Source organism: Pongo abelii, chromosome 4, assembly GCF_028885655.2.
Source record: "Pongo abelii isolate AG06213 chromosome 4, NHGRI_mPonAbe1-v2.0_pri, whole genome shotgun sequence".
Lineage (NCBI taxonomy): Eukaryota > Metazoa > Chordata > Mammalia > Primates > Hominidae > Pongo > Pongo abelii.
In genome coordinates, this window is record NC_071989.2 from 151,230,692 (window position 1) to 151,244,930 (window position 14,239).

General features: G+C 45.7%; 1 protein-coding gene across 11 annotated transcripts in view; it reads left to right on the top strand.

Moving 5' to 3' along the window:
* The window catches only part of ARHGAP26 (Rho GTPase activating protein 26), a 462,069-nt gene that overhangs the window by 91,725 nt on the left and 356,105 nt on the right, over nucleotides 1-14,239 (top strand). For all 11 annotated transcript variants that reach the window (XM_009241146.4, XM_054556004.2, XM_054556006.2 and 8 more), the window contains exons 2-3: nucleotides 11,678-11,773; nucleotides 13,391-13,452. In XM_009241146.4, coding sequence (XP_009239421.1) covers nucleotides 11,678-11,773; nucleotides 13,391-13,452 — 158 coding nt within the window. The remainder of the gene's footprint in view (nucleotides 1-11,677; nucleotides 11,774-13,390; nucleotides 13,453-14,239) is intronic.

Here is a 14,239-nt window from a genome sequence, read left to right on the forward strand (position 1 = left end):
GGCCAGGCCCTGTGCTAAGCACTTCAATGCATCATCTCTCTTCTCACAGGAACCTCAGGAGGCAGGTTTCCCTTTAGTGCCTTTTCACACAGGTGGAAATTGAGTACTTTGTAAGTGGGTGAAATGGGATTTTGAACCCTGGGAGTCTGTTAACCACAAATCTAAGCTTATTTGGCTGGATGAAGGCCTCGATTTACTCACCATGCCTTGTTTTTCCCTTGATTGCCCTCAAATTCATGTTAGCTGTTGGTAGGAACAGTGCAGGGGTTTCTGATCCTTGTTTATGGCTCCAGGTTCTGCTGTCTGTGACTTTCTGAATTCACAGCTGTTGAATGCCAGTGAAACTCTGATTCTTTGGGCTTGGTTATGGGTTGGCTTGTTTGTTGTTCCTTTTTTTCTTTTTCTTCTTTGCTAGAGAAAGCGAGAAAACTCAGGGGTTGCAGGGAGGTGACAGACCTTGGCTTCTCTTTTCCTGCTTTTCAAGTGAGGTTCTTGCTTGCCCAGATTTGTTCAGGGCAAATGTGACTGCATGGACCCTGGAAGAGGCAGGCCTAAGGATGTGGAAAGACAGTAAGTTGTAGAACTTACAGACGTTGAGTTTTCCATTCACAGTTCTAACTCCAGTCAGAAAACCTTGGAACAGAAAGATTTGCATCCTGTGATGACCTGTGGAGAAATTAATTTGGCTGGAAATGTAGTGTCAGCCCTAATTTGTTATTTTGCAGTTGTCCTCTTTTTCATTTAAAAGTTTTTCAATTATTTTGGTAAATATTTCTGCAGACTCTTCTGAGGTAGCAGTATTTTCCTTTTGGAATATGCATGAAGAAAGGCATAGAACAAGGATAAAATGGCAGTCTTTTGATAACTCCCTGGTAGAAGTGGTGGTACTCAGATTTGTAACTGTTTAACCAATTTCTGGGTTCTGTCTGGGTGCGTGGGCCCTGACTGTGTGAACCTGGACAGGCAGAGCAGTCCTGCCCAATTTCCTCATCTGCTTGACTTCTCTGGCTCTTTGTCCTGAATTCCATTTATTGGCAAGGCCTTTCTTTTACTTATAAACCTCTTCCAAGAAGGTCTGGCTTTCACTGTAAGTTTACGACGATAAATTTTCAGATGGTACACGTCACCCTCTTAATCTAATTGAGCCAGCACATCATTGTGAAGACATCATTTCATTTGGGGGGTATTAGTTGCTATGGTTATTTGCTGAGACTAACAGTCTGTGTTCTCTCAATTGGATTTTTGGAAACTGCTCTTTGAGAATGACATAGAGGTGTGCCTTGCTGTAGGAATATCCAGTATATAACCTCACTATTAAAAATAAAAGGCACAGAAAAGATACTTTGGGAGGGATCTTAGAGCTAGAGAAAGGGATTGGCTCCTCGGTTTTCAAGTGAGGTTTTTTTTCTTTTTGAGAAGGAGTCTCACTCTGTCACACAGGCTGGAGTGCTATGGCACGATCTCAGCTTACTGCAAGCCCCGCCTCCTGGGTTCAAGTGATTCTCCTGCCTCAGCCTCCGGAGTAGCTGTGATTACAGGCGCCCACCACCACGCCCAGCTAATTTTTGTGTTTTTAGTAGAGACGGGGTTTCACTGTCTTGGCCAGTCTGGTCTTGAACTCCTGACCTCGTGATCCGCCCGCCTCGGCCTTCCAGAGTGCTGGGATTACAGGCGTGAGCCACGGTGCCCAGCCTCAAATGAGTTCTTTAAGGCCGAGTGTGTCACATAACTTTCCCTAGGTTCATGTGTATAGTTGGCTGCACAAGGAGACAGGCCATTTCTGGTTCTTTTTCTAGGTTCTTTTCTATTAGGTCTGCAACAGCTTAAGTTCTCTCAAGGAATTTATTCATTCATTCCTCCAATATATATTGAGGTCCTGTATGTTCCAGGCACGTGCTAGGAGACTAAAGAAGCTGTGATCTTTGCTCTCAGGGTCTTGAGTGAGAGTCCAAACCCTTGCCTTAGAGGGTGTGGTGCCTGGATCAGCACTATTGGCTTCACCTGGGAATTAGAAATGTAGACTCTTGGGCTCCCAGGCCTGCCGAATCACATGGGAATTTTGACAAGATCCCAGGTGATTGGGTGCACCTTAAAGCTCGAGTAGCTGTCTCTGCGGCAGAGGAAAAGGCATTCCAGAAACAAAATCTAAGTCTTGAGGCTCAAGCCAGGATCAACCCTCCCAGCCCCACTGCCTCCCATCTGCGCACCTGCTTGGTGTTGAGCAGAACAGAACTGCTGAGGTGTTGAGAGAGAGGAATCCCCGCTCCACTTGCCCCTCCCCACCATTTTTAGACCTCTATCTCCCTCTGTCTCCACCCACCAGCCCCTACCGGTTTTTCCAGCCCTAGTCTGACCCAGTGAGTGGGTCTGACTTGTGTGGTCTCCTCTTAATTCACCACCCCCTCCCCTTTCTAGAAATGTGTCTACCTTAGGGGCCAAGCTCAAGTTCCACCTTCTGAGGAAGCCCAGTACTTCAGGCCTGTGAACGCTGTCAGTCTCTTGTATCTTAAATGTCGTCTTAACACACTCATTCTTTTATCTGTTTCATCTGGGGCTGGCCTGCCTCCCCAGGCAGTGGACAGTAAGGATTTGATGATAGCACTGTTTCTCTAGTGCATTTAAAAGGCACGACTTGAGCTTAATAAACTTCTCAAAAAGAAACCCATACTGCTTTGAGTTCATTTAGTTAAAAAATGGTGTTATTTAGTCCATCGGGGTTTTGCCTTGCCTTTCATCTGCCAGGGGTGAAAGGAAATTGTAAATTTGTAGAAGCATTAGGGGTTTTCTGAGCACTGAAGAAAACCCTTAGGAACTCAGGTGTGTTTTTAGTAGTTCACAAGAATGGGGTTGATCTGGTGACTCAATGAGGCAAAAATTGCTCAATTGTTATGCTAATTAAGATTCTCCTTTGGTTGATTCTCCTTTCTCCAACCTGCTGGTAAACTTCCACTCCACCTCTGCTGTGGGAAGGAAAGCAAGGCAGGGCTGAGGGCATCCCTGTCCTCTCTCTTCCAGAACACGTTTCTTTCCTATTTTGAATTCCCACAACAGCCCTGTGAGGTACATACTATCCTCACAGTTACATACATGCTTGGAAAGGTTGGGTAATTTGCCAAAGGCCACACAGCTGGGAAGTGAGAGACCGGGCATTTAAGCTGATGTTTGCGCAGCCAATGCGCGTCATACGCCTCTGAATTACCTTCCCCTTGCCCCGTGTGTGTGTGATATTTGTACTGGAGCTGCCTGGAATTACCCTCTCTTTTTTGTTCCCTCACTTGATTAGTCCCTCTCAAAACGGGTTTCTTTGTTTTCATTAAGCAAATGTCCACAGTCTTCCTTGAGGGAGTTTTTCCTGTGGTGACCTTCTGCTGTCTTATCATGTCTTGGGGCAGCATGTGAATGCAGTTGTTCTAAATACAGTACCTCAGTTCTCTGTGCCAGGGCGGAGCTGGGGCTGGGCCCTTTAGGGTTTGAGTTTTCATTGGAGATCCAATGCTGACTAACTCACTTGACACAGCGGTCATTGATCCAGTAAATGTTTATTAAGCACCTACTATGTGACTTGCACTGTCATTAAGCCAGTCCTTAATTTCTTCATCTAGAAGCGGTCAAGTGCTTTCACTTAACTCTCAATGTTCTTATGAGGAAAAGCCAATACAGCACTTTGGAAATACATATGTATTTGTATACATTATTTGCATATAGTTATGTATAAGTCATAGTGGGCCTGAACTTGGAGTTTTCAACACGGAAAAATTTTTTTTTTCTTATAACTCTTTCCTTATCTCCTGGCTGACCGATGGTCTGTGCACAAATGTCCAAGTTGAGAGGTGTTCCCTGTCATTTAGTTACCTACAGGGAGAATGCCCTTTGGCTGTGGTTGCACATTCTCATAGTGAAGCATGTTGGAGGAGTTACAGTAGGTGTCTTCAACAAAGTTCTGGGCCAGCTCCTTCGTAAAAGGCTTAATTGTTGTTTAAGTTGATCTTGTTGCTCCTCTGTATAACAATCCAGTTCCCATTTCTTTAAGGGAGTAAGTTCAAATTCCTTAGCTTGGCATTCAGGTCCTTCCATGGTTTGATTCTAACCGGTCTTCCCACTCTGACCTCCTGTCCATCTAGTTAAACTTGCTGCTTTTTCTGGGTAGGTTCTGCATTTTGCATCTCCTTGCTCCATGTTTCCACTTCTACAGCATCTTCCCACAACTGCTTCCCTGCCTTGTACTGCTTCCCTTTTCTACATATCCAAATAGGACTGAACTTTAAGGTTCAGCTCAAATGCTACTCCCTGTTCTTTTTCTTTTTCTTTTTTTTTTTTGGAAGCCCCCTCCAATGGTCCTAGCCGGAATAATATCCCACTTGCATTTCTGTAGCCATTTTTGTCTACTCTCTGATTGCCCTAGCACAGTCTACCTTAATTTTGTAGTTTTGTACACACAGATTAGGCCCTTCTAAAAATTGTATTCCCCTTAAGGCACGGAATGTATACATACCATCTTTTCATTTCTTTGAATACATTGATACCAGATTCTCAAATATTTGAGTAAATGAGGCAATATAGTGTAGTAGTTAAGAGTTTTGGAGTCAGAGAGACCAAGTTTCTTACATTACCACTCATTCCTTGCATGATCTTGGGCACATTATTTAACCTCTCTGAGCCTCAGTTCCCATCTGCAAAATGGAGGTAATAATATCTACTCAACAGAATGGTTGTGAGGATGGAGGGATTTAAAGTACTTGGTAGGTACAGTATTCAGTAAGTTAATGTATATAATATATTCATAGTTATTTGGATGTAGATTAAGGTGAGTTTGGGTAGCCCAAATTATTTTTAAGGGGTATTTCATCTAAATAGAATTAGAAACCTCATTTTGGAAAGAGGAACACTTCTTCATTCTACTTGATTTCATTTTAAAAATCAACTCCGAAAATTTCATTAGCCTTAGTGCTCTGGTTGGAAAAACAAATTTTCCAGAATCAGTGCTGGTGATGGCCTCATTTAGGAAATGCTGTTTTAGGGAAATGGCCTCAGGAAAAGCACGCAGATGTATGATCAGAATGCATGTTACGTAACGTACTGTGGCTGATGTGGTCGGTGGGCGCATCATCCGCCTGGGTGAGATAAGAGGTTTTCTGAATCTGCTCCAGCCAGATCTGAAAGAATGTGAGAGACACTGTGGTGGTGACTTCATCCCTATACCCCTCCCACTCCATGTCTCAGGCTTGACTCGCTGTATGAGAGCACAGGCCCTCTGAATGTGTTAGAGCACTTCTTCCCACGTGGAAGCCAGGGCCCCTCTCTCAGTTGCTGAGTGTCCACTGGACATTTCTAGGTGGTTATTTGTACCTCAGTGGGACAGGATCCGTTCTCAGCACTGCCTTTAAGGCTGGCCCTGTCATTTCTCCTTGAGTCTTAGCTGTTGTTTAAATTAGCTCCTTGGTCAAGGTGTTCTCTGATGTAGTTGATTGCCACCTAGTGGCCACAGGTAAGACCGCGTGTCACGGAAACGAGAAAAATGCTATGGAGAATTTTGTTTCATTCTAAGATTTGCACAGGGTGTGTGTGTGTGTGTGTGTGTGTGTGTGTGTGTGTGTGTGTGTGTGTTTTGTTTGTTTTTGCTAGTACAATGCCAGGAGTCTGGGCTGCAGAATGGTATTTACAAGGGACTGTAACTTGCTTTTCTTATAGTGAAGCACATCGAACTACGTTTAAAATGCTACATACAGACTTGGGGAAATGGGGAGTCGTGGGAAATGCCTCTCTCCAAGCACAGTTTCTGATTGGATGTGTTTTCAGTTTTCCCAGATATGGGGAGAAAGGAAAGAGGGATCTCTGGGGCCTCTTCCTTAAACTGTTTTAACTGCAACCTGGGGCTTGTGCTGGGGCTAAGAGAGGACAGTTGGTTGTGGCCAGCAGTTGGGTTGTATGTAGCTCATTTCTCCAGCTTCCTTGGTATAGGTGAGGTTTTATTTTATCCTCCTGCTGGTGGAAGCTCTCCCTCCAGCTCTGTGGGACTCAATGGACAACATGAAGGGAGGTGGTCACATGCTAATAGGAAGCACATTCCCACATATATATCAGGCTCTAGCCAGACTTACGTAAGTTGGAGAGTTTGTCCTAACTTACCTGCTTTTTTTTTCACATGTCAAACATTGAGTTGGGAGGTTCACCTTTGATGAAGGCTAATGGACTTATGGAGTGCCCAACTTCCTCTCTCTTTGTTCTTTCTGCAATACCTGCTCTCAGTCAAGCAGTAGAGTGTTGGGCTTTGGGGATAGAGTGGTGAGCATGAAGGGATATGATCCTCGTCCTTATAGAACATACTAGTTGGGGAGGCATTACTTGAAGAGAAGAATTACCTGAACAAATATAAAATTGCTCTGAAGAAAAGATGTATAGTACTCAGAGAGTGAGAAATAGGGTTGGGTTCGGCCTGATTAGAGAAGTCAGGGAAGGCTTCCTGGAGGAAAGAACTTTTGGGCCAAGGGCTGCAGGCAGAGGTGGCATGTGGTGGCAGGTAGGAGTTGGGCATGCCCCAGGAACTGGCAGAGGCTGGAGCAGCTGGAGCCCAGAGAGGGGTGTGGGGAGGCCAGACCCTGCAGGGCCTCTCAGGCCTTGGGAGGGACTTTTGTCTTCACCTCCAGAGCTCTGGGAAGCCATCACAGGGCTCACTGCTGGTATTGACACAATTGGGTGGAGAACTGACTTGATGGACAAAAGTGGATGTGGGGAGGCCGGAGAGGAGCAGTTGCAGTTATCTAGGCAAATGGAGGTGTTTTGTTTAGGGGTTGCTGATAGTGATGGGAAGGAGTGGGCAGAATTGAGATGTGCTTAGGAGACAACATGGACAGACTTGGGAATGGACATGGCACATGGAGGAGCCTGCTGTGTGAGAGGATGACATATACTGGTGACTTGTGTGGCAGGGTGAACGGTGGTGCCCTTCATCACACTGGGGATGCAGGAAGAGGCCCTCGGCTGGCTCTCTGGGGAGAGGGTGGCAGAGGGTGTTTCAGTAGAGAGAGTTTTGTTTTGAGTGTGTTGAGTTTGACCTAGGAATGGGGGTGTGGGCTAAACCTGAAGTTTCCCTGGGGCTCGTGTCCATCCATGTCTCAGCTCTCTGTCATGGGTCCTCTCTGGGGACTCTCAGGTGTTCCACCTGTAAGCCAGCTTGTGTTTCCTTGCCCGTTCACATCAGTACAACAGGTTTTGAGGGACATTGTGTCCAGCCCTGTCCGAGGCACTCTTTGTGCATTGTGACATGAAGCCATTCATGAATAGTTCCAGAATTATTCCAAATACAAGGTGATTTGTATTCCAAATACAAGGCACAGAGAGTAATTGGCGTCCAGGAAAGGGAGAGATTAACAAGGCCCGGGGACTTTGGTATTCTTGAGCTTTTTTAGGCAGCCATGAGGCCAATCCTGTTGCAAGTTCTAACCTCAGTGATGGCCTTTCTGAACTGTAATCACTTTCTTTTTTTTTCTTTTCTTTTTTTTTTTTTTTTGAGACGGCATCTCACATTGTCGCCTAGGCTGGAATGCAATGGTGCAACCTCAGCTCACTGCAACCTCAGCCTCCTGGGTTCACACGATTCTCCTGCCTCAGCCTCCCTGAGTAGCTGGGATTACAGGTGCACACTACCACACCTGGCTATTTTATTTTATTTTTTTGTATTTTTAGTAGAGATGGGGTTTCACTATGTTGGCCAGACTGGTCTCGAACTCCTGACCTCGTGATTCACCCGCCTTGGCCTCCCAGAACTGTAATCACTTTCTAAGTCCAAAGAGAAAGATGTGACTGAGCAGCAAAACATTTCAAGGGTAGTTAATACACAATTTTGGTAACTTTGGAGGTCACAAAGGCAATAGATGCATTGAAAATACAGTAGTAAGGTTACCTGAGTCCATGTTTGTGTGTGTACATGTATGTTAAGTTTTACCCAAGGAGAAAAAGGAAATGGCTTGACTTGTGGTATTACTGGTACAACTTGTATAAAATTAAGGTAGATTCTAATTTTTAAAAGATTATGGTAAACCTTCTGTGTTAGTGAAAGTTGGATCTATTTGGGTTAAATTCTCTTAAATCCGGTGCAGATTAATATCTGCTGGCATCTCCAAGAAAAGAAGGGTACTTCCTCTGGTCCCTGAGTGAGCAGGTGGCTCTGGGAGCAGTCTCTCAAGGCCCAAACTTCTAGCTGCTTCCATATTTCTTAGCCATCTGGTCTCCTCACTCAGAGAAGCACAGCCCTACCTACTCTGGAAAGCAGATACTTGGCCTCCCCAGATGCCGGCAGTTATGACTTCTCTCCACTCTGGCCAGGATTCTGCTTTTCTAGCAACAGATGTTTCTGCAGAGTAAATATTATTGACTCTGCTTGGCTCCTTGCTGTGTCTTGCACTGCCTGTACATGAAACAGCAGGGTTATATGAGGAGGGTGCCACGACGCTTGGCATGCACCCAGCACCAGTGCCAGCCTCTTCTCTTTTCTCCCTCCTCTTACTGGAATGTGTGTGTTAGATTCCTGTGTGCATCAGAGGGAAAGCTCTTGAAATAAATCTTTGGGCTGCTCCATATCCAAGGTGAAAATTTACATAAGATACCACCAATCCTACTGGATTGAAATAGGCAAGAAACAATGGTTTTTAGGTAGAGAGTTCTCTTTTTAGTGTTGTTTTCAATCTCTCAAGTAGCATAGAGGGTTTACCTTAATGGGGTGAAGTGGTATGGTGTTCCCACATACTACAAGGATCTCAGTTCACAGGACTTAAGTCACAGGTCCTCTCCTTAGTGGCCTTGCACTCTTATGTCAGTCCTTTAACTTCTCCAAGCTCCAAACAGTTATTCATGCTTACCTTTCCTGGTTCCTCTTACTGGAGGATTCATCTATAAGGAAAGAATAGCCCAGCTATACCTAGAACTGAGTCTTGAGATGTGCAGAGTGCCTATACAGTGTTTCTCACTGGATCCTCCCTGCCTAATGCACAGGCTGACAGCCTCCGTCAGATGAGATAACTGAGACTTTACGACTAACCCAGGGTTGGTTACACATCTGATCTATGTTGGAGCTGGAACTTGAACCCAGGAGCTGTGGGATTGGGGTAGGGGCAAGGGGTTGGGGTTGATCACCCTGTCACCAGCACCCCATAGAATGCAAGTGGAGAAGGGAGGTTCTCCAAAACAAGCTTGAGATGCTGTCCCAAAGTCTGGGGAATGGATTCCAAACAAGTAAAAGGACAGGTGTCCACTTTAGCTTTACTGAAAAATTCCCCTATCAAGCCTGAGGTGAGTTTCTTTTTCAGGTCCATTCATTAGGATTCTCACTCTACCCAGCTTTCCTCATTGGCCTGAAGCCCAATACTGACTCCATACCAGCAGTCATTACCTAATCATCTATCGGGGGATCAGCCTGTCCCTCAGCTTCATGGGGTCCTCACTGCTTCCCAGGCTTGCACTGTGGCAGGGTGTGCTCCATGCCAGTGGACAAGGAAATCAGGTCACCTGCTGGTCATAAGCTAACAGGCCCTGTGCTGATTCAGTGGGTCCCCCTGTGCAGAAGCCTCACAAAGGCCCCGTTGTGCATGACCAGCCACTCCCTGATCCTCATGGCAGCTGCCCTTGGCAGTGCGGCTTTTCAGGTGTGTGCTGGGAGCTTTCCTGAGCCTGGCTTGCATTTCACCTGTTTCCACTTTGTTGAGGTGATTGAGTTTCTCTTGCTTATGGGGGAGGCACAGGATTGTCAGGTGGGTAGAAAGGCAAACCTGTGTTACTCTTAGTGCAGACCTTTGTGAGTTCTCATCAGGAAACATTCTGACTAAAAGGGGAATGTGTATAACCACACCCACATTTGATGCACACACATTTGGAGGCTCTAACAGAACATTCTCTTCCACTCTAAAATATTATTCTTTCCCTTTTTTCTCGTGTCTACCTGTAGCCTCCTCCTGCCTTCCTACCCACGGTGTTCTGGCTTTTGGGTGCATCTGTTTCCTTCTTGGCTTGCCTTTTGTGATTTGTGTTCTGAGGGATAGCCTCAGCCTGGGCTGGCCATTTTTGTCAGATGCCTGAGTACCCTGCCAACATCTTTTGACATTTTGGTAAGGACCATTCTGTGAAAGTGACTGAACGAGGGAGAGATCAAAGACTGTTGGCTCCTGTGTTCCCCTTCTCCACCCCAAGTGCCTTCTTTTGGTGTAGAGCAGAGCGCTTTGGACAAGCCGCAGCTAGCTCGGGACCGTGTCATTACAGCGTGTGGGAGGGCAGTCCAGGAGCAGGAGCTGCAGCTGCTCTCCATGCAGTAGCTTGAGCCCTGGTCCTGAGAACAGCAGCACAGCCCACGCCCAGCTCTTCCACTAGCAGCTATTGCTTGGAATGAGCACTGGGGATTGGATTTGTATCCAGTGCCCCCCCCCACCCCACATTTATTCAGCATACACTGAGCAGGATGCACTGCCAGGTACACAGAGGAAACAAACCAAAACAAACAGAAAGATGGAAAACACGATCCCTAACCTCAAGGGACAAATCTGGGAGCTAAGAAAAAGGACTGGGAGTCACGGATGCTTTTATTCTAGTAGGTTATGTTGATCTGTGCAGCCACAATACATCCCGCCCCCGCCACCCATATCTTATTAAAGCCAGGCCTTGTTGCTGGTTCTGCCTCATGTTTCCCTCCCTTGGGCATTTGGACATAATGCCATTTCCCCTTCAATGAGGGAACCATGTATGAGGGTAATTTGAATGATTAGCCTAATCTACAGGAAGACTGCACATGGAATTAAGTTAAGCACATTTGTCCTCAGCAGCCAGATCTGCCAGTCCACTTAAAAGTACCTTGGTGGTTTCATACCCTTAAGAGACGTTGAAGGCTCCAGAAGGATCACTGGCTTTCATTACTATCTTCAGTGAAAGTTTATGATGATGACTTTTTAATGATAAGGGCCCTTGAGAGTTTTTCTTATGGATACTGTCTGTGGAATGTGCTTTTACCCTAATACAAAACATTGCCGGGGCTTTGTTCTCCTGGTGGTGTTGGATGTGGCCAGCCAGGAAAATTCAGGTGAGCTTTGTCAGGCTGGCGGTCCACTCTGCTCATGAGGAGGATGGAGAGGATTGTGAGAACCTGGGCCTCGCCTGTGCTTGAGTCAGAAGAGGAAGGCCAGGTGCTATGGGCAGGGCAGTTCCCAGCCCCTCCTTCCAGCCTTCTCCAGGCTCCCTCCCTAGTGAAAGTTTGTGTTGTGAGTAGGACCTAGGGGAAATTATTGTTGAGTCAGACGTGTGGGGGAAGCTGCACTGACTGTGTGGAGGGTCAGTGGCAGAGCAGACCTGCAGGCTGTGGACACTAATGTTGGCTCTGATCCAAGCTTTCTCCCTGACTTCCTTTGGCAAGTGGATTCCCACATGTCAAACGGAGATGACAAGTTGCCTTTAGGAAGCAGAGATAGAACTTAAATTGTTAAAGCCAATATAACAAAAATATTAATTTCTAGAACAAATCAGTGCTTCATGTTATAACCAAGTGTTGACTGTTTTGAATTTATATTCTTTTGTGCTTTGAAATGGACTCAGGAACAAATCTGCCTCCTAAGATATTCCTAGAAGGACCAATAAGGGCAGCAAATCAGAAAGCCAGTTTAATTTTAGTAATTCCTGATTTTTCCTGTCTTTTTCTTGCTAGATTTGTCTTCAGCGAAGCGGAAGTTTGCAGATTCCTTAAATGAATTTAAATTTCAGTGCATAGGAGATGCAGAAACAGATGATGAGATGTGTATAGGTAAGTCATAACTGTGCAGAAGATAAAAATGTTCATTGTTTGTCATAGCCTTCAGTGTCCCAGCAGAGCCTTTTTCCTGAGATAGGAACTCTCTAAGGTTAGTAAAGAAAGAAGTCCTTAGTGGAAGTGGAGGGCCAGAGATACGTGAAGATCAGAGCTTGGGGCTACTTTGGTCTTCTCGAGTTTTGGGATTGCCTCACCCTCCAGCATGCAGGAGAGAAACTTGAAGTTTTTCAGTGGGACTCTCCTTTCCACCTCCCTTTAGTATTTTTCTGGCTAGTGACGTTCTTCCCCTCCAACCACAGTACTAAGAGCTTAGAGCATACGCAGAACACAGGTAGATGAGGGGAAATTTAGATCAGAGGTTGCAAAATGATAGGCTGAGATGAGAACACAGCCCAGTTTTCTTTGGCTCTCATTTTAAAAAATTGAATTACCATATAAATTCAATTTATAATCTAAAATTCCAGTTTTCCAGCTTCTTCGAAAAGTTTGAGAATTTGATCTACTGGCCCCCTCTTCTGACCTGGCAGCAGTTGGCTGAGCTATGCATCTGCCACTGCCTTCAGATAGGGAGAGGAGCTCCGTATCTGGTTCTCCTGTGCTGTGGACAGGGAGGTCCCCACCTCTCCTGTTTCCTTAAAAAGAGGCTGAGGTGTGTTACTGTTTATCACCACGGTGTATTGCTTCACTCTTCACCATCACCTGCCTTGGTCTGTAGGCAGCCGTAAGCATGGAGGATTTGCAATGTCAAGACACCTTTCTTTGCCAGGGCCTTGTCATTGCACACTATTCTTCTATGGGCACCTTGGTTGACTCCATTAAATGAGCAAGAATTGAGAAAGTTTTATTGGATTAATTAATTCATCAAATGCTTATTGAGTTCCTGTTGCCATGCAGAACATCAGCATCCGGGGCTGAGTACAGGCAATTGGGAGACAGCTGAGAGTGGTGAAAACGTGTCCTTGTAACTTGTGAATGTATGGCTGCTTTTCCCAACATATGGCTCAAGGGTCTCGAGTATCCTCAGGGCCATTGCACGTAATGCTTATTGCTTTTATGAATAATTTTGGCAAAGACGACTGTTCATGTATGAGCACCATGCTTCGAGCTGCATTCTATTAATGAGTGGCTTGAGGACTCAGAGAGGAGGAACCCAAAGAGAAGCCAGAGATGTGGCTTCCAATGCCAGCAGCACTGTTTGTTTAGCTCTGGCGCCAAAGAAAAGGCTGGGTTCTGACGCAACGCCATGACAAAGGTTGAGGAGGTCGAATCCGGACAGGAAATCCTTCAACTCCTAAGCGGAACTCTGCCCCTTCCAGCCCGGGGCCTGGAAGCCTGCCAGCATCTCACCAGTCCTGGGTACTCTCAGGAACAGGCAGATCTTTTCCTTGAAGAAATCGTTCCCTAGCTAGGGTGCCAGGTGGAATTAACCTGCGTTTCTGGGTCATCCTTAATGGTTAATGATTAAAAAGATGAAGGGAGCCTTGGGAAGCAATTGACTTTAGGCATCTGTATGTGCCAAGGAAATGAAATCCATAACAATAGCCAGAGCTAGAAAGGCTCCCCAAGGCCCATGACACTCCTTCCACCTCATGGCCCCTTTCTGTTTTCCAGCAAGGTCTTTGCAGGAGTTTGCCACTGTCCTCAGGAATCTTGAAGATGAACGGATACGGATGGTGAGTAGGGCTGGGCTACTCTTGGTCCCAGATAGTATATTCATGTTGAGGGAGCAAGGGATGGGTTATCAGAAGAACTAGATTCAAATCCAGACTCTGCCATTTGAATGTTTTGAGCTCTTCAGCAAGCCTCATCTTTGTAGAATTTGAAGGCTTTTGTAAATATTAAAGGATTACCCTGGTGGATAACTTTAGAACAACGTAGTTAAATGATGTCCTTCTGAAGATTCATTTTAAGGTCTTTTCATAAGGTGTATGACTTAAGGGTGGATCTTTTGAATTATTTCACTTTTTTGGGCCTCGGATTCTCTACCAGCAGAATGGGAAAGAAGGTGCCCCACTCTGCCCCTCCCCCCATCTTATTGAACCTGATGAAGAGCTCTTTGAGGGCAGGATCACTTTGCTCTTCATTTTTAAGCACCCAACACAGTGCCTGCCAGGTAGGAGGGGGACCCAGTAAACAGGTACTTTGTAATGAAGGTAACTATAAAAAGCTCTTCAAAGAGAGGCATTGTCCACATTTAAGAGTCAAATGCTGATCTCCAGATTCTTAAGATATATCTTTTGTACTAGAATTTATTGTTCTGGGAGACAGAGAGGGTCTCACTCTGTCACCCAGGCTGGAGTGCAGTGATGCCATCACAGCTCACTGCAGCTTCAAACTCCTGGGCTCAAGCGATCCTCCTGCTTCAGCCTCCTGAGTAGCTAGGACTATAGGTGTGCACCACTGTGCCTAGCTAACTTATTTTTGTTTTTTGTAGAGATGAGGTCTTGCTGTGTTACCCAG